The sequence below is a fragment of the Oratosquilla oratoria genome, chromosome 43, assembly GCF_046742065.1.
Source record: "Oratosquilla oratoria isolate Oo_2021 chromosome 43, ASM4674206v1, whole genome shotgun sequence".
NCBI lineage: Eukaryota > Metazoa > Arthropoda > Malacostraca > Stomatopoda > Squillidae > Oratosquilla > Oratosquilla oratoria.
This window is the reverse complement of record NC_134819.1, coordinates 18733838-18756579: the sequence shown is the minus strand read 5'-3', so window position 1 is coordinate 18756579 and position 22742 is coordinate 18733838. Positions and strand designations below refer to the sequence as shown.

The 22742-nt window shown below is 36.6% G+C and overlaps 1 protein-coding gene across 1 annotated transcript in view; it reads left to right on the top strand.

Moving 5' to 3' along the window:
• unc-13-4A (BAI1 associated protein 3) overlaps window positions 1–22742 on the top strand; it is a 207203-nt gene that overhangs the window by 165606 nt on the left and 18855 nt on the right. Inside the window, exons 25-27 of the mRNA XM_076179939.1 lie at window positions 19663–19761; window positions 22116–22232; window positions 22537–22674. Of these exons, the coding sequence (XP_076036054.1) occupies window positions 19663–19761; window positions 22116–22232; window positions 22537–22674 (354 nt within the window). The remainder of the gene's footprint in view (window positions 1–19662; window positions 19762–22115; window positions 22233–22536; window positions 22675–22742) is intronic.

Here is a 22742-nt window from a genome sequence, read left to right as displayed (position 1 = left end):
CTTTCAAATCTGTCATAGGAAAGACTGGCTAAATTGAAATAACCAACTTTGGAACAAAACAAGAAAGAAGTGACCTGTTGACCATTTACAGAATCACGAAAGGCACAAAAGTCCTTGATAGAGAGGACTTATTAGATTGGGATAAGAGAAATACAAGGGGACATGAAAAGAAACTCAGAAAGGATAGTTATAGAAGAGACGTGAAAAAAAAAAATTCCATACAGGTGTGGTGGATATCTGGAACAAACTGGATAAAACAATAGTGCGTGCAAAGAACTATACACAAATTTAAGAGCAAACTAGATACTGTGAGATACAAAGACAGGACACCACGAGCATAGCTCCCCTTTCCATAAGATACAACTAGGTAGGGGGGAAAATCCTTTGGTATATGTATGTATGTATATATACATATATATGTATACATATACACACACATATGTGTGTATACTCAAAATGGGAAGAAATGATAAGTGGTGTTCCACAAAGGTTGGTGCTGGCTCCAATCATGTTTGCCATATACATAAATGACATGGATGAAGGAGTTGAATTTTATATGAATTTCTTCGCAAATGATGCAAAAATATTTAAGAAAGAACAGAAGAGGACTGCAATTCATTACAATCAGACCTGGACAAAATCTGGAAATGGACTCAAAAGTGGGAAGTGAACTTCAATATGAAAAAGTGTAGCATAATGGAGTTTGGAAAAAGTAAAAACCATTTCAAAAAATTTTAAAATTGGTGAAGAAATCGAGAAAGTGCACTCGGAAAGGGACCTTGGAGTAATAATCAGCAAAGACATGACACTGGATAAACATATCAACAAAATAGTTGGAGAAACCTTCAACCTATTAAGCTCAATGAAAGTGGCATTTGATTACTTGGATGAAGAAATGATTTAAGAAATATTAGTTACATTGATTAGACCAAAACTGGAATACACAGCAACATTGTAGACACCCAGTACTAAAAACAATATAAGGAAACTAGAAAGAATACAGAGAGCAACGACAAAGTTGGCACCAGCTCCTTCCAAATCAACATACGAACAAAGATTATTGAAATTGGAACTACCAACACTAGAGCAGAGAAGATAAAAAGGTGATCTACTGACTATATTTAGAATCATGAAAGGAATGTAAATTCTTGATAGGAATGATTTACTAAAAAATGACAATGGAAAAACAAGAGGTCATGAAAAGAAACTCAAAAAGGATAACTATAAAAGAGATTGGAAAAAGAATAGCTTCCCACACAGAGTGATGGATATCTGGAATAACTTAGATAAAGAAACAGTGTGTGCAAATAATATTCAAGATTTTAAGAAAAAATATGATGGTGAAAGATACAAAGACGGGGCACCACGGGCATAGCTCCCTTCCCGTGTAATACAACTAAATATATATGTTTATATATATACATATATATATATATATATATATATATATATATATATGTATATATATAAATATATATATATATATTAATTTTTATATCCATGAAAAACCCACAATATAAAGAAGTTATTAAAAATATGTATGATCCAAATCAGCACAAAAGATATGTAGAAACAGGGGTACATATGCAAGGGAGTTAAGTCATATGACTTGGCATATGGCAAAAGGGGACACATGGTTGGCGAAGTTGATTCTACCCACTTCCAAATTATATCTATGTCGTAACAGCTTGAGACCATTATTTCTCTTCTAATTCATATATAGTGTGAAATTTAATCACCTTTGATAATGTCAAATCCCTTTATGGTCATAAAAACCTGTATCAAGTCACTCCAGAGCCTACATTTTTTTTCCTTCTTTTTCAGAATAAAATAAAAGATTTTAGGGGGGTTTTCAAATTATTTATTTCTGATAATTTGAATCAATATTGTGGCTCACCCCTGAATTTTTTCCAATCTCTGTTTTAATGAGATTCAGCCTAAGGACACAGCATATTCCAAATGTGGATGGACTAATGATCAGTTGATGAGTTGGTTGATGACAAATGGACTTTCGAAATAATAAAAAAATTGTGCAACCAGTTCAAGAATCTTATATGCTTTTTCTGAGGCAGAAATACATTGTTTTGATGATTAGAGATCATAACTAATAATTCCACTAAGATTCTTTTCACTATCTACTGTTGTTAGATTTTTTTTTTTTTAATAATTGTAGTAGTACTTCATGTTATTTCTACCTATGTGCATAACTTTACATTTACCTGGGTTAAATTTCATTAGTCACTTTTCAAACATTTGCTCTACTTTATTATATTTTATTATTATTATTATTATTATTTTTTTTTTTTTTTTTTTTTTTTTTTATCCAATTGATTTGAATGATCATTTGCTATTCCACAATTTTGTATTGTGAGCAGATTTGGAGGCAGTAGATTTCAGTCCATGGTTTATATAAAATTTTATATACTACGAATACAAGTAGCCCAAGAATGGAACCCTAAGGAACTCCACTCATAAAAATTTTCCAGCTAGAAGTTTTGCCATTCAAAACAACTCGCTTCTTATGATTGTTCAACCATTTACTAATCCAACTTAATAGGTTTCCTTTTTATTCTGTGAGAAGTGAGTATAGCAAGTAGTCTTTTCTGTAGGACGGTGTCAAAAGCCTTTTCAAAGTCCAGATATATTAACTCTACATTGTCCCTGTAGTCATGATTTGAGATGACTGTGTTGTAAAATTTGAGTAGGTTACTCAAACAAGAACATTTCCATCTGAATCCACACTGGTTGTCATTTATCAAACAGTTACCTTCTATGTGATGTTCGATAGCATCTCTGATGGTAGTTTCCATATATTTCCTACAATTGAGGTTAAGCTTACAGGTCTGTCGTTCATTGGCTTTTTTTTTTGTCACCCATTTAGAATATAGGAGTAATGTCAGCTAATTTCCATTTTCTTTATACATCCTTGGATATGATAAAAAAAAAATTAAAATCATCTCAAATGGAACAATAGCCTTGTTATTTTTTTCCCTTCAAGATTCTTGGATTTCAACTGCCAGGTCCTGGTGCTTTATTAACTTTGAGCTTTTCCATACATCTTATCTTTTCTTTGGTTATATCTATAAAAGTGAGTGAGTTTCCCCTCAACTTATCACAGGCTTCAGTAAAGACTTCACTTTGAGGAGTTTTGTTTGTGAATAAGGAGCTAGAATAATTGTTCAAGATATCACACGTACCATCATTTGAATACTCAAATTGACCATTGGCAGACATCAGTGGGCCAATGTGATTCCTAATAACCTTTTTATCCTTAATGTAATTACAGACTTCTTTGGGATTCTCCTTAGATTTATCAACGATATTCATTACGTATTGTCGCTTTCTCTGATCTTCTTTCGTAAATTCTTTTGCATTATCACATAAATTTGATAACCATTAGGAGAGCTTGTATTTCATATAAGTCTGTCTCTCTTAAGCAATATCTTTTTCCATTTCTCTATCAAGCCATTTTGGGCGAGTTTGGTTTGGAGGGCGTCTTTCCTTAAATGGGATGTAAGAATGAATCATCTCAGTAAGTGTATTTTGAAATATTTCCCAAATCTGATCCACAGGTCTTTCACTTAATTTTGTCTCCCAGTCTGAAGCGCCTGGAGTAGTTCCATGAACAGGGCTCTTCTGAAGTCAGGTATTTTAGATATACAACTGTCTATTCTGAAACTTTTTTGTATCTTGACTCTAACTGGGTTGTGATCGCTACCTGAATGTTTTACAAGGTTGTGGAGATTTTAACTAGTTTACAACCTCAAATTTTACAATGTGGTCATTACAACCTATATTCAGATGCCTATCTCCGGCATTGTAACTATGATCTTGTAAATCATAGAGTTTACAATCACCAGTCTCCACACACATCAGCTGATATTGGTTCCAGCCAGTGAGAAAATAGCTTATCATGGGGCCTCAGCCAGTGACAACACGTTTTCTCGTTGCTGTTAAGTGCAAACGCAACACTGCAAAGAGTGAAAAGTACAATAAGATATGGATAAAAAGAGAAATGAGTACAGTACTGAGGAATTAGAAAAAGAAAGGGCACTAAGAGAAGAAGCAAAGGAAAAAAACTTGAAGAGATCGGAGACAGAATGCAAAGAATTCCAGTGGAGAGTAATAGACTTGAGATTAAGACAATGGCGCATCAAAACGAAAAAACCAAGGGAAGAAGAAACCAGGGAGAAGGAAGAAAATTAAAAGTGGCCTATACCAACATTGACGGACTAATTTCGGGACTGAACGAACTCAATGATTATATTTTAGAAGCAAAACCAGACATAATGGGAATTGTAGAGACTAAACTAAGAGGTGAAATACCATCCACTGTTATCGGACAAGGTTTATACAACTACTGGATAAAAAACAGGGACAAGAAACAGGGAGGGGGAATCATGTTCTTGGCCAAGAAAGACCTAAAGGTGACAAAAATTGCAGAGGGCAAAGGTAATGTTGAATTGATCATGATAAAAGTCGAAGGCAAGAATATGAAAAGTAGAAAGTTTGTGGTGACTTATGTGCCTCCAAAAACAAGCGCTTGGAAAGAAAGCGAACATACAAAAATGCTAGATGATACAAGAAAATCACTAAATGAGATACTAATGGGTAAGGGTAATCTGGTAATTATGGGGGACTTCAATTGCAAAGAAATTTGTTGGGACAGCATGACAGTGCAAGGAGGAGATGACTCGTGGGGCAATGTACTGCTAGATATGACCATGGAGTACACAATGACCCAATGGGTCCGTGAAAACACAAGGTACAGAAATAATGAAGAGCCATCGAAACTAGATCTAATATGTACAACAAAACCTGAAATAGTGCATAAAGTCCAGTACGAGACACCAATTGGAAAGAGTGACCATGTACTCATCGAAACTGTACTAAAGGAAGAAATAGACATAGAGAGGAACGAAAAGCATAGGAAAGGAAGACTGATGTACAACAAAACAGACTTTACAAAACTAAAGACATTCTTCCGGAATGCAAACTGGGAAAAATTTTACAGGGAAGAGACAACAGTGGAAGAGAAATGGAATATATTGATGGAAAACTACAATGAAGGTGTAAACAGGCATGTACCAAGACAAAAGCGAGAGAGAGAGTACATTAAATGTTGGTTCAACAAAAGATGCAGTGAGGCAAAAGACAGAAGGGACAAAGCTTGGAAAAAGTGGAGAAAAGACAAAAAACAAAGCAAATGGCAAATTTATGTTAACTGTAGAAATGAGTATGTTAATGTGAGAAGAGAGGAAAAAAGGAACCATGAGAAGGATATTATAGACAAATGCAAAGAGCAACCCAAACTATTCTATCGGTATGTGAATGGTAAACTTAAAAACAAACAGGAAATGGTGAAACCATGCCAAGGAAACATAGAATACACAGAAGATTTAGAGATGGCCGAAGTCATGAACTATCACTTTAAATCTGTTTTCACCAGAGAGAAAATACCAAATTGTGACATAGATAAAAACAAGAAATCTCCCCTCATGAATGAGTTTACAGCATCACTAAAGGAAATATCAGAACATCTATCAAGGCTCGATGTCAGAAAATCACATGGCCCGGATGGTATTGCAAATTGGATTCTAAAGGAATGCAAAGAAGAACTAACAGACAAAATACACATCTTAATAAACAGCTCACTCAAAGAAGGAAAAATACCCGAGGACTGGAAAAACGCTAACATTGTACCAATATACAAAGGAGGAAACAAGGAAGAACCCACCAACTATAGGCCAGTATCACTAACAAGCACCATAGCCAAAATTTGTGAGAAAATAATCAAGAATAGATGGGTAAAACATCTGGAAGACAATGACATATTAAACCCAAGAGAATTCGGATTCAGACAAGGAAGATCATGCTCCACAAACTTAATATGCTTTTACTCAAGACTAATAGACATAGTGCAAGAAAGAAATGGATGGGCTGATTGTGCATTCCTAGACTTGCAAAAAGCCTTTGGCAAAGTACCACACAGAAAACTACTAAAAAAACTGGAACACATAGGAGGAATACAAGGAAACCTACTAAAATGGATAGAGGACTTTCTGACTGGTAGAAAGATGAGAGTAGTGCTCAGAGAAAAATATTCAGATTGGAAAGAGGTGATCAGTGGAGTACCGCAAGGATCTGTGCTGGCACCAATAATGTTTGCTATCTATATGAATGACATGGACGAGGACGTGAACTGCTACATGAGCTTCTTTGCTGATGACGCCAAACTGCTAAGGAAAATAGAAACTGATGAGGACTGTGAAGCACTGCAAGAAGACCTAAATAGGGTATGGAACTGGAGTCAGAAATGGGAAGTGGACTTTAATACTAAGAAGTGTAGCATAATGGAGTTTGGAAAAAGCAAAAACAGAATATCAGGAAAATATACAATTGGAACCAAAGAAGTAAAGAAAGTAGGATCCGAAAAAGATTTGGGAGTAATTATCACGAACGACTTGTCCTATGATATACAGATTAACAAAATTGTCGGGGAGACTAACAACTTGCTAAGATTAATAAAAGTGGCGTTTACATACTTGGACGAAGACATGATAAAAAAAATATTGGTTACATTGATAAGGCCTAGATTAGAGTATGCGGCGACATTGTGGTCCCCCAGTACCAAAAAGAATATAAAGAAAATAGAAAGAATCCAAAGAGCAGCTACAAAAATGGCACCTGCACTTGCAAACCTATCATACGAGGAGAGATTGGCTAAACTGGAGTTACTGACACTGGAGCAAAGAAGAGAGAGAGGTGACCTATTGACCATCTACAGAATCATGAGAGGCACAGAGGTACTCGATAGAACTTACTTAACTGGGACAAAAGAAACACAAGAGGACATGGAAAGAAAATCAAATAACACAGCTATAGAAGAGAACTGAAGAAAAACAGTTTTCCTCATAGAGTTTTGGACACTTGGAACAAACTGGACAATGAAATAGTATGCGCAAAAACCATTCATGAGTTTAAAAACAAACTAGACACTGCGAGATACAAAGGCGGGACATCATGAGCATAGCTCCCCTTCCCGCAAAATACAACTAGGTAAATACAACTAGGTAAATAATAACCATAGAACCCTGGCAAAAAAGAGCAGATTTTATTGATGATGAATTTATAGTGATAATTCAAGATTAACAAGTAAATTAAATGATGAAAGAAAAAAAAGTCCAGAGAAATTCTACTGGAAAAGTGTTTGTGGAAAATATACTTGGAGGGAAAATTATTTCTGGTGAAATGAAACATGAAAAGAATGTTGGGGGACATATAATGGGATATGGCAGATCAATGAGTTAGCAATTACAGATCATAAGAATCACTTCTACTCCATTGTATTAATAATGCTTATGCTCCAACAGACGCTGGAAGTTTATCTTATTTCTAATATCAAAATCACAAAATAAAACTGCAGTGGGGAGTCAAGGGAAGATATAAACTAAGTAGAAATGACTCGATATAAACAATGCAACTTTCTCGCAGCTGCCCTTGTGCTGTTGTATGTCTCGCTGACTTACAAAGTCCACTTATAAGCAAAGATGGCTGCTTGAATCCATAGATATTATTGGTAATATTTATTGCAATGAAACCCTTGAGTACATATATGTCTATTATAATTCACCACAACAACAATGAGACCTCCTGGTTGGAGAAGTCCTAGCTACAGACAGGACTGGTCCTATGTGTGAAGCTCATGACTCAACTTTCCAGCAATGCCAGCGGAATTCCTGGCACGGAGTTTTCATGGTTTGCTATGAGCAAGGGGTGTGCCTTATCATATAGATATCCATAACAACATCATACAAAGATTCACAATAGGATGTATATATGAGTGCATAGATATATATGCAATTATAGGTCTGTGTAGGTAAAAGGGGGAGAGTATGCATGCTCCATAGTTGTCCTGTGGAGACATCTGGCAACTAAGACATTATACTTTGTATACATTTTGATTCTGTAGGCAGGAGTATATAATGCTGTAGTACTTAGGTGCGATAGCCACTCTGTAGGTTTGCAAATTTTTCCAAAGTTGTAGTTTTACTTCCAGTAATTCGATGGGGTTCAACTCATCTGGGTTGATCTTGGGTTTGACCTCTGAATGGATGGCCACATTGGTGTTGTGTCTTTGTATTCTCCTGTATTGGATAGATATACAGGGAGGCTTTGCCAAACAAGCAGGGCTGGGTGAATTCCTGCTGGATCATTAGTGCATTACTGAAAAATATGCTTTTACTTAAGATTAATACACATAATACAAGAAAGAGATGGGTGGGCGGACTGTGCTTTTCTGGACCTGCAAAAGGCATTCGATAAGGTACCACTTAGGAAACTAATAAAGAAGATAGAGTCAAAAGATGGCATCAGAGGAAAATCATTGGAATGGATGAAAGACTTCCTGATTTGGAGGAAAATGAGAGTTGTAATTAGAGAAAAATTCTCCAACTGGGAAGAAGTAAAAAGCGGTGTCCCGCAAGGATCAGTACTGGCCCCAATCATGTTCACCGTATACATTAATGACATGAATGAAGGCGTGGAGTGCTATATGAATTTCTTTGCAGATGATGCAAAATTACTAAAGAAGGTAAAAATGGAAGAGGACTGCAACTCATTGCAACAAGATCTGGACACAATCTGGAATTGAACTCAAAAGTGGGAAGTAAAATTCAATATAAAGAAATGCAGTATAATGTAATTTGGAAAGAGTAAAAACAGAATATCAAAAGATTACAGAATTGGGGGGGAAAAAAAAAAGCAAACTCGGAAAAAGATCTTGGAGTGATGATTGGAAAGGACATGAAACCAGATAAGCATATAAATAAAATATTCAGAGAAGCTTACAACTTATTGAGGTCAATCAAAATGGCATTTGCTTATATGGATGAAGAAATGATAAAGAAAATACTAACTACACTAAAAAGACCAAAACTTTAGCACGCAGCATCACTTTGGACACCCAGTACCAAAAAGAATATTAAGAAACTAGAAAGCATACAAAGAGCGACAACCAAACTAGCACCGACTCTCGCCGAACTAACATATGAGCAAAGACTGTCCAAATTGAATCTACCAATTTTGGAACAAAGAGAAAGAGGAGATTTGCTGAGTATCTACAGAATAATGAAAGGAATGGAAGTTTTAGACAGGAACGACTTGTTAGTGGGGGACAACGGTAAAACGAGAGGACACGGAAAAAATGAAAAAGGACAGTTATAGAAAAAAATTGAAAAGGAACAGTTTCTCACACAGAGCAATAAATACAACCACTCCTCGTTTAATGACGACAATTGGGACCAGCATTGCTGTCGTTAACCGAATTGGCTGTTAAGCGAAAGTGTATACATATACTGTACATACATGTACTGTATGTACAATGTCCAGCAATACATGTATCTCTATTTTTGTGTATTTTCCCTCTTTTATACAGTACATTAAAGCTTTATTTACTGTTTTGATAGTACAGAAAGCCCTCAAAGAACACGGTGGCTAGGTTCCTGAAATTACCGTGTATGACCAAATCTGCATATGCTGACATTCCATATTAAATACCAGGGTATTTTTTTAGTTTTGACCATGGGCACAATATAGCAATAGAAAATTAATTATTAATTTTGTAAATTAAAATGTATCAACATAATATGCAATTTTGTGGGCGGAAATGAAAATAAAAAATACCTTGCTACAAGCAAATATGCTAATGAACGAAGTTGGTAGCATAGGATCGGGACGCCATCTTGTCGTCTGTCAATTGACGGCCTAGGTACTTCCGATAGTACCTCGCCAGGTACATTTTCTTGAAGGAATGTTATGGAGCGGAGATACATGCATTCCTTCAAGCTGCAAGAACTTTGTATACCCCGCAAGCTGAGAGAGTGGTTGAAAAGCCCACCAATGTCTCTCCCGATGACGACAACGAGGACGAGCCGGATGACATTTAATTTGCAGGTAATGATTTATTAAACACAGGTTAGGTTAGTTTAGTTTAGTTTAGGTTAGACTAATCTATCATCCTTTCATTTCTTCGATGTCGGCATCTATCATAACAAATATGGCATACCATTCGTCCGACACGACTTCGTTACTTACGAAATCTGTTTTAGCACCTTTTTTTTCGCTCACAAAATTGCACATTACATTGATACATTAGAATTCACAAAATTAATAATTTTCTATTGCTATATTGCGCCCATGGTCGAAACTAAAAATTTACCAATACCGGTATATACTGTACCCTAGGTAGTTTTTGCAGCTTGCAGGATGGTAATGTAGACCTAAGCTTCAGAACACTTTACCTCACAGCTAATATCCACCATACAAGTTCATTTGTAACATCATACAAATTTGCCTCCGCCAACTTATCGTACACAACGTCATAACTTCGGGAGATTTACCGTACGTTAAACGAATATTGGTCTGTCATAAAGCCCATCCTTACTCCGTGTTGTCGTTAACCGAGTAGGTCATTAAACGAAGAGTGGTTGTACTTGGAACAAATTAGACAACAAAACAGTATGTGCAAACACTATACGAGATTTTAAGATAAGACTTGATGCAGAGAGATACAAAGACGGGTCACCACGAGCATGGCTCCCCTCCCATATATTACAACTAGGTAAATACAACTAGGTAAATATACACATATGCAGTAACGCAGACTGATCTAAGGAAATTAAGATTGGTTACTCATTGATGGAAATGAACCCCAGATTTTTTGATAATGCACTACCTGTCTGGTGGTAACACTATCTGTCCGGCAAACAAGGTATGCCTATTTAGTCTAAGTGTCGAAGGTGAAGTATTACTGACAATGGCTAGAAAGTGTTTTCCCTATTTTTTGTTACCATGTAACATGAAATGTTTTATCTTGCAAGTACTAGGTTGAAGAATTCCATCCTAGTCTTGTAGGGCACCTGGGGTATAAGTATCTATGATCTTCAATTTACCTGGTTGACTTGTTTCTTCAGTGGGCAATAAGATCTCTGTAGAAACAAATTTGGGAGAACCATGCTGAGGTAAAGCAAATTACATGTTCTTCAATGTTTCACCACCTTGGGAAGATGATGTGATGTGTGTGGTAATGCATGGCATTGGCAATATGTGTTAATCACATGGACGATCTTGCGAAGATGTAGAGGCTAGAGTTGTGAAATGTTTAGGATTCTTGGGGTGGGGGTAGCTGGGTGCAAATATGCAAGTGGAGAGGGTGGGGGATGTTGTTGTTGATAATGTTCTTGAATCACGGTTGTATGACTGGTGACAATGGAGGTGATATCCTTCAAAATGCCTTTGTCAGGGGGAGCTTTGTAAGAATTTTTAGATGAGGAAATAAAAAGAATATATGACATTCCATCAGACCTGAAATATCCAAAATATGCTGTAGATAAATCCCAGAATAGGGCCAGGATGACTTACTTTAACACTTCACAAAAAGTTCAATTTTGCAAGAAGAATCTATTAGTTCTTCCCTTTCACAGAAACTTCATAAGACTTCCTCATATCCTTAAGGAGTTCAATATCAATGCTATTTTTAGGAACCACACTATCAAAAAACTCCTCATTAAAAATTCCCTTTTATATTAATGCAGGATGTGTTTACATCATTCCCTACAAACACTGTAGTTCTTGTTGTATTGGTCAAACTGGCAAAGAATTGAATATAAGGATGAGCCAGTATAAGTATGGTGTTAGAATAGGCCAAATGTCTAGTGGGGTTTTTGTCCATGTAAGGGACACCAACTGTACTATTGACTAGGACAAGGTACAATAAAATATTTGTTTGTACAGTAATTCTGCCTTAAAAAGAAACATAACTGAATCTAGTTTTATCAAATGCACTTTTGATGATAATATTCATTTGAGTTTAGGTTTGTATAAACTAGATATTTTCATCATCAATAGAATAGTCAACACCATAACACTCTATCATAATATCTTGTTGGATCCAAATGTCCCAAAGTACTTTTGGTCACATATATGTCATCATTGTCTATTTATTCATTCAATTATTTCATTATGTTTTGTTATTTATTATTGTATGTGTGCAGTATGTGCATTTTTGTAAGCATTTACAATTATGTGTGTATGTATTTATATATTTTTTGTGCACGACAGCCATCGAAGTGTATATATGTTGATGTGACCTTCCCCATTTTCTTTCTTATTTCCATATTTATATTGTCCTTTATTATTTTTCTTTGTACTCTGAAAATGCCCTAATAAGGTGAAAACTTTTAGTATTCCAATCTTTTTATTTCCTGTGGTTTGAAAAAAATAAAATAAATATATATATATATATATGTGTGTATTTACCTAGTTGTATTTACCTAGTTGTATTTTACGGGAAGGGGAGCTATGCTCGTGAGGTCCCGTCTTCATATCTCATTTTATCTAAACTATTTTTAAATTCATGTATTGTTTTTGCACACACCACTTTCTCATCTAACTTGTTCCAACTGTCTATTGCTCTGTGAGGAAAGCTGTTCTTTTTCAAATCTCTTCTATAGTTGTCTTTTTTTATTTTCTTTCCGTGTCCTCTTGTATTTCTGTCATCCCATTTTATCAGATTCTCTCTATCAGTAATTTCTATGCCTTTCATGATTCTGTAAATAGCTATCAAATCTCCTCTCTCTCTTCTTTGCTCTAGTGTCTGTAGTTTAAGTTTTTGTAGTCTCTCTTCATATGATAGTTTTGAGAGTGTTGGTGCCAGTTTAGTAATTGCTCTTTGTATTCTTTCAAGTTTTTTTATACATTTTTTTGTACTTGGTGACCATATCGTTGCTGCATATTCCAATCTTGGTCTTATCAGGGTGACTAGGATTTTCCTCACCATTTCTTCATCCAGGTATGTAAATGCCACTTTGATTGTTCTTATTAAATTATAAGTTTCTCCAAAAATCTTATTTATATGTTTCTCAGGTGACATATTATTCATAACAATGACTCCCAGGTCCCTCTCATTTTCTACTCTTTTTATTCCTTCTTCTCCCAAATTATATGATCCTGTTATTCTGTTTTTGCTTTTTCCAAATTCCATTATACTACACTTTTTTGTATTGAACTCCATCTCCCACTTCCTACTCCATTCTTGTACTTTATTTAGATCTCTCTGTAGTGATTCACAATCTTCTTCAGTTTTCACTCTTTTCAGTAATTTTGCATCATCTGCAAAGAAGCTCATATAGCTTTCAATTCCTTCATCCATATCATTAATATATATAGCAAACATTATTGGGGCCAGAACTGTTCCCTGCGGGACACCGCTTATTACTTCATTCCATTTTGAGTGCTGATCTCTTATCACTACTCGCATTTTTCTTTCTTGCAAAAAGTCTTCCATCCAATTTAGCAATTTACCTTGTATTCCTCCTTCATATTCTAATTTCTTAAGCAACTTCTTATGTGGTACTTTGTCAAAAGCTTTTTTTAGGTCTAGAAATGCACAATCAGCCCATCCATCTCTTTCTTGTATTATATCTATTAGCCTTGAATAGAAACATATTAAATTGGTGACGCATGATCGTCCTTGTCTGAATCCAAATTGCCTTGGATTTAGTACGTTGTTTTTTTCCAAGTATTTTACCCATCTACTTTTGATAATTCTTTCACATATTTTTGCTATTGTACTTGTTAGAGAGACTGGTCTATAGTTGGTAGGTTCTTCTTTATTTCCTCCTTTATATATAGGTACTATATTTGCTTTTTTCCAATCTTCTGGAACTTTTCCTTCTTTTAAGGAACTGCTTATTATGCTATGTATTTTGTCTGCCAGTTCATTCCTACATTCTTTCAGAATCCAGTTTGCTATTTCATCTGGCCCATGCGATTTTCTGACATCAAAATTACCCAAGTGTGTCAATATTTCATTCTTCGTTACTTCTATTTCTTCCATAGGGGGGACTTTTTCCTTCCACTCAATCTCTTCAGGTTGTATATTTTCCCTTGTAAACACTGATTTAAAATGTTTGTTCATAATTTCTGCCATTTCCATTTCCTCAGTGTATTCAACTCCCCCTTGTCTTAATTTCTCCAAGTCTTGTTTGTTTTTCAGTTTATTGTTTACAAATCTGTAGAATAGTTTTGGTTGATCTTTACACTTTTCTATAACATCTTTTTCATATTTTCTTTTTTCCTCTCTGCACTTTTGTACATATTCATTTCTATAACCAGTATATATTTTCCATTTTTCAGGTCTTCTGTCTTTTTTCCATCCGGTCCAGGCTTTGTCTCTTTTGTCTTTTAACTCCCTACAACTTTTGTTGTACCAGCATTTTACATATTCTTTTTCTTGTTTTTGTCTTGGGACATACTTTTCCACTCCTTCTTTGTAAATTTTTGTCAAAATATTCCATTTCTCTTCCACTGATGTTTCTTCTTTGTATATTTCTTCCCAGTTTTCTTGTTGGAAGAATTCTCTTATTTTATCAAAGTTTGTTTTTTCATACATCATTCTTCCTTTTCTATATTGTTCATTTCTTTTCATATATTTTTCTTCATTAAGTTCCAGTTCAATCAATATGTGGTCACTTTTACCTATTGGTGTTTTATATTCAATCTTGTCCACTATTCTAGGTTCAGATGTAATTATTAAGTCTAGCCTCGATGGTTCTTCTTCATTTCTATACCTAGTGTTCTCTTGTATCCATTGTGTCATTGAATGGTCAGTAATCATCTCAAGTAGAGCATTTCCCCATGAGTCATCACCACTCTTTACTGTCATTTCTTCCCAGCAGATTTCTTTGCAATTAAAGTCGCCCATCATAACTATTCTTCCTCCGTCTTCCATTATTTTAGTTAATGCTATCTTTGTGTCCTCTAACATACTTTTATGTTCATTCTCCTCCCATGAGGCTGTTTTCGGAGGCACATAGTTGATCACAAATTTTCTGCTCTTCTTATCTCGGTCTTCCACTTCTATCATAATCATCTCTACTGTATTCTTTCCATATATGACACCTTTCACGTTTATATCCTTCTTTGTCAGGAACATAACTCCACCCCCTTGTTTTTTCTCTCTGTTTCTAATCCAATAATTGTATGTATCATGTCCTACACTGTTGGGTGGTAGTGGGCCTTTTAATTTTGTTTCTACAATTCCCATTATGTCCGGTTCTTTTTCTTTCAAATAATCATTCAGTTCATTCAATCCTGTTATCAATCCATCTATATTTGTGTAAGACACTCTTAGTTTTCTGCCACTTCCATTGTGTTCTCTGTTTCCCTTATGTTTTTCTTTAGTATGTCGAACTGCTTTATTTTCATGTTCACTACTCTCCAATAGAATCTCTCTTTCTCTGACTCCGTTCTTTCCTCGTTTTTTGCCTTAGCTTCAATTCTTTTCTGCTTTTCTGCCTCTCTTTCCTCCTTATTCATTTCTCTTTTTATCCATACCTTTTTATATTGATCATTTGTTGCTAGTTTCCCTGTCTTGGATAGAATTTTCTCTGCCGTTGTTTGTGACCTGAATTTAATCTTAATTGGTCTGGTCTTATCTGTACTATATTTTCCGAGTCTGAATTTTTCCTCAATTTCCTTTATAATTTCTGGTTCATCTTCCTGGACTAATTTTAATAAACTGCTTACCCTTTCATTTTCCTCCTTGATTCTTGCGGTTCTATCTGGGTTATGTTTCTCTTCCATTCCTAATATAATTATACATTTCTTTTTGTCAGCTAATTCTCTTACTATATTCTCCTTCTGTCTCATCACTTTAATAACTGAGTCTTCATTATGTTCTTTCAATTGCTGTTTGACTATGTCAGTGAATGAAACCTTATTCCCTTCTTGAGTTATTCTCCAATTTTTAGCTTCTGTAGCTATTTTCTCACTGTTTTCATTACTATTCTTCTTCAATTTCTCATTCTCCTCCTTTACATTTCCTAACTGTCTTTTTAGGTCCTCTACTTCTTCAGTTAAGTTTCTGTTAGCCTTCTCTAGTTGTTCCAATCTTTCAATTCTTTGGAGAATGGAGCCTACATTACCTAACTTACGTTCCAAGTCCTCGATCACCTTATCAACTCTCTCCTCTAGTCTTATCAGTCTGGGGGGGGTTGTGTCCCCCCCACCCTCTTTAAATCCCTGGAACATATTCTCGTCACTTTCTACTGTATTTCTCCTCTCTATACTTCTCATCTTTACATTTTTATTTGCCATTTCGTCATCCGGTGGTCGTTTCATGTTGACCTTCCGCCCGTCTGCCTGGGCCAAGTCCTCCACATCCTCATTACCTTCCATTTCCCCAGTAATCCCTCCCCCTCTCCTCTTTCCTTACTTTCCCACTACCTCACGAGCAATTCCCCCCCCCTGCAAATACAAAAAGGCACTTCTCTTTGCGTTGGTATCCTCAATCTGCACTTTTCTTCAGAGCGTTCGTCAAGCCGTCCGTTCGTTGAAAGTGTGTGTGTGTGTGTGTGTGTATTTACTCAATTGTTATATACAGGAAAGGAGCAACACTTGTTAGGTCCTGCCTCTTATTCTCTAATCTTCCAACATACCTAGACTCAAATCCAAATACAGTTCCAACTTAATATATATCTTTGATTTCCAATTATCATAATTAGATTTGAACTCATGTATTGTTTGATCTTGGGGTATAACACCATCTAAGCTATTCCAAGTATTTATGCCTATAATTTAGTGGTGTTTCTTTGTTTCCACCTTTGTGAATTGGCACTACATTTGCCCTTTTCCAATCAAGTGGCACACTGCCCTAGTTCAATGAACATATAATAAGACTGTGGATCTTGTCTGCTAGTTGTTCCCTACATTCTGTAAATATCCAGTTTGAGATGCCATCAGATCCTGAGGCTTTTGCCACATTCAATGATCCTAGGAGATTGAGCACTTCCCTCACTTCGACATTTATATCTGCTAAACCTTGTTTTTTGCTCCCCTCAGTTTTCTCAAAAAAGTTACACTCTTTTTGAAGAGCAATTGGAAACCTTCATTTATTATTTCTGCCTGAGCTGAGGCCTCTTATTAACCTGGCAATTTCTTCCCTGTGTCTCAGTTTACCATTTAAGAACCTGTGAAACAGTTTTGGTTCATCTTTGCATTTTTCTACTACACCTCTTTCAAAACTGTTTTCTTCCTCTCTGCAAATTCAGGTGCATTCCTAGCTTGTTTGTAAGTTTCTTTTGTTTTATTGTTTCTTTTGTCTCTCCATTTTCCCAAGCCACATCCCTGGCTTTTTTTTTTGCAATCTCATACTTTGTTAAACCAATCCTGTTTTTGCTTCTTTTCTCTAGTCCCTTGGCACATATTTGTTCAGTCCTAGGTTGTAAATGTCAAGAAAGATTTCACATTTCCTCCTTATTCTTGTAGTACAGTCAAACCTCGGTTTTCGAACATAATCCGTTCGAGAAGGCTGTTCGAAAAGCGATTTGTTCGAAAACCGAAACAATTTTTCCCATTATAATCAATGTAAATAATTTTAATCCGTTCCAAGTCTAAAAAACAACTTTTTCTATTTTTTTTTTTTTTTTACTATTTTACACCATAAACTGCACTGTATACTGTTTACCATAAATAAGTGTATCCCACTTCTTTTCTTAAACTTTTCAAACCACCCTCTGCTTGCTTTAAAATCAAACCCTTCCGGAATAATGCTAGGATATTTTTTTATCAAATCTTCATACAATTGTCTTGCTTTGGCACAAATTGCATCTTCACTAAGAGTATCACCTGCTAACTGTTTCTCACTTATGAAAATCAGCAAAAGTTTCTCCACTTCCTCCAATACCTGTGGCCTTTGTTTGCTAAAAACACTTGATCCTTAAGCCACATCACTTGCTTTAACCTGGTCTTTATTTTTTAGGATGGTGCTTATCGTCGATTTCGCCATCCCAAACTACTTAGCCAACGCAGACACACGAACGCCAGATTCATATTTCGCTATTAATTCTTTTTTAAATTCAATAGTTTTGCGCACTACTTTCCTCTTTTCTTCACCACTTGAACTTGCTTTCTTTGGACCCATGATTAGGGGCTAATACACAATGCAAAGATGAAAAAAGTCAGATTTACGTAAATAAGAACGAACACGTCTGCTCGAAATGAACTTTGATCGCAAATGCGCTACGGAGGAAGCGTCCTTAGCATTCGAGTTCTCTCGGCTCGCGAGTGAGCCGCGTTCGGGTACGCTCGGCTTCTTTCGGTTTGTTCGAGAGCCGAAATTTGGTCGAGTTCTGAGACGTAAAATTCTCGAACTTTTTGGTCGAAAACCGATTTGGTCGAGAACAGAAGCGTTCGATAACCGAGGTTTGACTGTATTCATTAATTCCTTCCAGTTTGTTCCTTCAAAGGATTTTCTCAACCCTAAGTAACTTGTTTTACTAAAATTGAGTCTCCCTTGCCAGTGTGTTTCATTCCTTGGCTCTATATCCTCATCCTTCAGCTGAAATTCAATTGTAACATGGTCACTTTTTCCATTTGGGCAAAGGTAGTTCAAGGAGCTGATGATGTCTGGCTCTTTGGTTAGTAACATCTAATCTTTGTGGGAGTGTCATCTCCTCTAACCCAGGTCATTTCCTTTACCCACTGGATTATTGTGTTCTATATTGATATACTTAACAAGGTATTTTCCCAGAAATCTACTTTGTCATGTGTATTTCTCTCTTCTTTTATGGGACAAAGAATCTGGCCTTACCCCACCTCCTTTCCCAGTGTTTCTATTTTGTTGACTTGGTAAATTCATTACTGATAGTGTGGCTGGTAAACACTTTTTTGGGGAGAGGCGGTGTATCATCATGAATTAGGAGCATACACCAGTGGGCACATTGCTTCCCTCACACGAATGTCTCCAGTCCTCACTGTCTGTCTGAGCAAAGTCTGATGCACCCATCCTTCCCAGTCCAAAATATTCTCAACAAATTCGATTCACTTGCTTCAACCATGGGTACTGTGGCCGTCCCCCTCGTCTCCTCCATCGAGACAACCCTGTGAGTGGAATCAACATCTGGGCAATGTGCCACATGCCCATATAGCAGGAATTGACTTTCATGAACTATGCTGGTAACAGGAGTGGACTGAGTCTCACAGTACAAGATATGGTTTGACAAAGTCATTCTAGTGATATTTCATGATTCCCTTAGTACCAAAGACATAGTACCAAAGACACCAAGATGCCTTTTTGTGTCAATATTCAATGTCCATGTCTCACAGCCATACAGCAAGACAGGTAGCACAAGTGACTTGAAGATTCAGAGCTTAGTCTTCCTGCATAGTTATTATCAAGGCTCTGGTTGAGTGTGTCCATAACATCATGGGCAATGCTAATACTTGGAAAGAGTTCCTGATATGACCCACCACTGTTATGCACTACATTACCAATGTACTGTATGTGAAACATTTCCAAAATTCAATGTCCCCACTATATGCATGAACAGGCTTAATTGTGTCATCCTTGTGGATGATAGACGGTACAAATAAAGAATTTTACATAACTATATGTTTTATCATATTCCTGCTAGTTAGATAGCACAAGGCATATTATTTAAGCCATGTGATACTGATGAATCATCAGAGGAAGATTTACCAAAAATTGGGTGAAGTGGTAACCTTACCCATTGTTTTAATAGTTTGATAGTACAATGTCCATAATAGACACAGTCTAGTCCCATAAATGCATATGACTTATCTCCTCTTTTTCCTTCTCAGCTACGTGTAGACCTCCAGAGAGATGTGTTCCACTTGGCCTGGTCGCCAGATTCCCTCCCGGCTGATGAGGCTGTCCGCCCACTTCTTGAAAGACTTCAGGTAAGGTATACTGTATATCCACCTGGCATCTCATGGATGCGGTTGATCTGATGACACTGAGTAACACCTGATGGCTTTGTTTAGCTATGGGCCAGAATCAAGAGGAAATAGAATATCAATGGGTAATACGTTTTCCTTTTAATAGGATTAAAATCATATGGAATTAGCGAAACAAAATTGGTAAATTATGTCACTAGACTAGAGATGATCTAATTCCATTTATTTACCCCCTTGAGATCCACTGCTGTCTAGTTCATGGACCCCTTATTCATGTCATTCTTTTTCTTAGTCTCTCAGTGATCACGTCAATGCTAAGAGGTGGAATTGAGACAAAATGGGTTTTGATCATATGACTGTTTTGTTCCATTTCTGTTTCTCCGTTGAACAAAATTGTGTTGCATTAGCTACTGTATGAGGTATTGACTGCATAAGTTTTATGCAGTTAGTGCTTTAGGGACTAGGAGATACACTGACCAGAGTCATGCAGGTTTCTACATAACTGGAGACCTATCTCCACCCTTGAAGGAGTCTTGAGTCACTTTCCTCTTCTATTGCTCATCCTTTCTGCTTTCCCTTTTTAACTCCTTCCATACTATGATGCCTATGTAGGTGTCATGAGGTGTGAGTTGGTAAACAAGGATGCTGGCATTGGTGTCCTGATCATATTTATTTTGTAGTTGTAGCTGAGTGACTTCCATATTCTGTGAACTGGCCTGATCAGGTTTTCTGTGGTTATTAACCTCTTCAATACAAGTCAAATTCTTGCTGGCAGCATCAACTGCCTGATGTACAATGATTGGATGATGCACCACAATACTCACATTATAAAACATAAAGTTACAGCTATATTACTCATTTTCTTTCACCCTTCATATCAATAACCACAGAAAACATGATCAAGCCAATTCACAGAATATGGGGGTCACTCAGCTACAACTACAAAATATAAAAATAGCATCCTCATATACCCACCCACGCCTCATGATGCCTACGTAGGTGTTATTGTACTGAATGGGTTAATATTCTGAGTGAAAGCGAACAAATAATACAGTTGTATTTTTATATTTTATACTGTAATGCGAGTATTGTGATGCATCATCCAATCACCAAACATCAGAAAGCTGATGCTGCCCACAAGAATTTGACTCATATTGAAGAGGTTAATGCCAACTTTGTCTCCACATCTTCAACTTATTCAAAAACCACAGGTAGGCCAGGAGTTGAAAAGGAAGAAGAAATTGAGGAACATACTCCTGGAGTTGTGCAGTAGGAGCCATCACTTTGGAATTGATTAATATATTACCCACATGTTTTTGGCATGTCAGAGTAGGCGTACTATAGGGGTTTGGGACTTTTTTTTTAGGAAAAAAGGTTTATCAGTCAGAGTATATACATTCCTATACTTTTTCTCAAAATGAAAGAAAAGTATTCTTCTGCAAAAATGGCATTCAGTCAGAGGGGTAAGGGTGAGAGTTGTTCATCAAACATGTAAAAGAGCAAATAGGACACTTGCTCATCAACATTTTTTTCTCAAAATTGACAAATATATATCTGAACACACCATATCACATGAGATTCTCTGACTTAACCCCTTCCATACAGTGCCGCACACGTAGGCGTCATGGACTTAGATCTCGGTGGCAGCAGCCAATGCCAGCCGTACGATGTGTCGTAATAATACTCGCATAATAAAATATAGTCACCGCTTATATCGATCGTTCTCTCTTCACCCGTGAATTTTGATAACCATAGAAAATGCGATTACAAAAGAATTAGAAAGAATGTCATTATGGAGGGGTGACTACAATAAATATAATCAAGACGCCGATATGGCAGCCTCGCGAATACACTCGCTCCCCATGACGCCTACGTGTGCGGCACCGTATGGAAGGGGTTAATACTTCTTCAGTGCCCTTGTTACCCCATCCATCCATCTCATCCATAGTTGACCCCTTATGTTCACTCCTTCCACCTCTGATTTCCACACCTCTTTTACAAATCTTTCTTCACTCATTCTTTCCATGTGTCCAAACCATCCCAACACTCATGCACCCTATCTCCCAACCCCCTTTCCACCCCCACTCTCCTCCTCACCTCCTCATTTCTCACTATCCAGCCTAGTAATCCCTACCATACTTCTCAGGCATTTCATCTCAAACACATTCAAACTCCTCCTCTCTTCCTCTCTTATGTTCCATGTTTCTGCCCCATATAGTGCTGTAGTCACTAATTTTTGTACCGTTATAGGGAAATAAGAACAAATGCATACACAAGGAGAGTAAGAATAACTCATTCCTTTACATTTTTATTGCCAGCCTTTTCTGCGACTCTACAACTGTCTTTTATTGCTGCAGGTGTCACTAGGCCACTATGCTGCCGCTTTGCTCAAGAACAACTTGAAGCGCTTCTTGTCTTTGTTGTGGTTAGCTGTACTTCAAGCCCTCCTTGAGCAAGTAGGCAAGGATGCAGAGGTACGTAGCTGTCTTCTTTTAAGATTATGCTTTCCCTGGTGGAAATGAGAACACTCATATCCTCACACCTGACTTTCGTGTTCCCTCTTGGTTTTGACTTTTCTTCAATCATTTGGTTGTTGCTCTTTGACACAAGGTTATCACCTTATATGAAGATTTCCCTACAACTTTTCTTTTGTGATCAAAGTAACTTTAGTTATTCATATTTTATCTCAACATATCCCTACTTCACCTCAACAGATAGAAAAGCTATCACATTTACAAGAGGTTCTCAGTGGCTAAATGGCTGTTTTACCTCCTACAGGAGAAGCAAGGGGCATTCTTTCTTCGCCTGTACGATGCTCTGTCCATGCTTAGAGACTTCTTCTATGCTGGTGGCCATGGTCTTTCTCTAAAGATACTCGAAGGACCTGAGTATGTCTTAGTAGAAAAGCTTTTACGGGTGAGTATCTTTATAAGGGTGAGTAACAATGATATACAATAACTGTTGCCTTTCCATAGATATCTCCA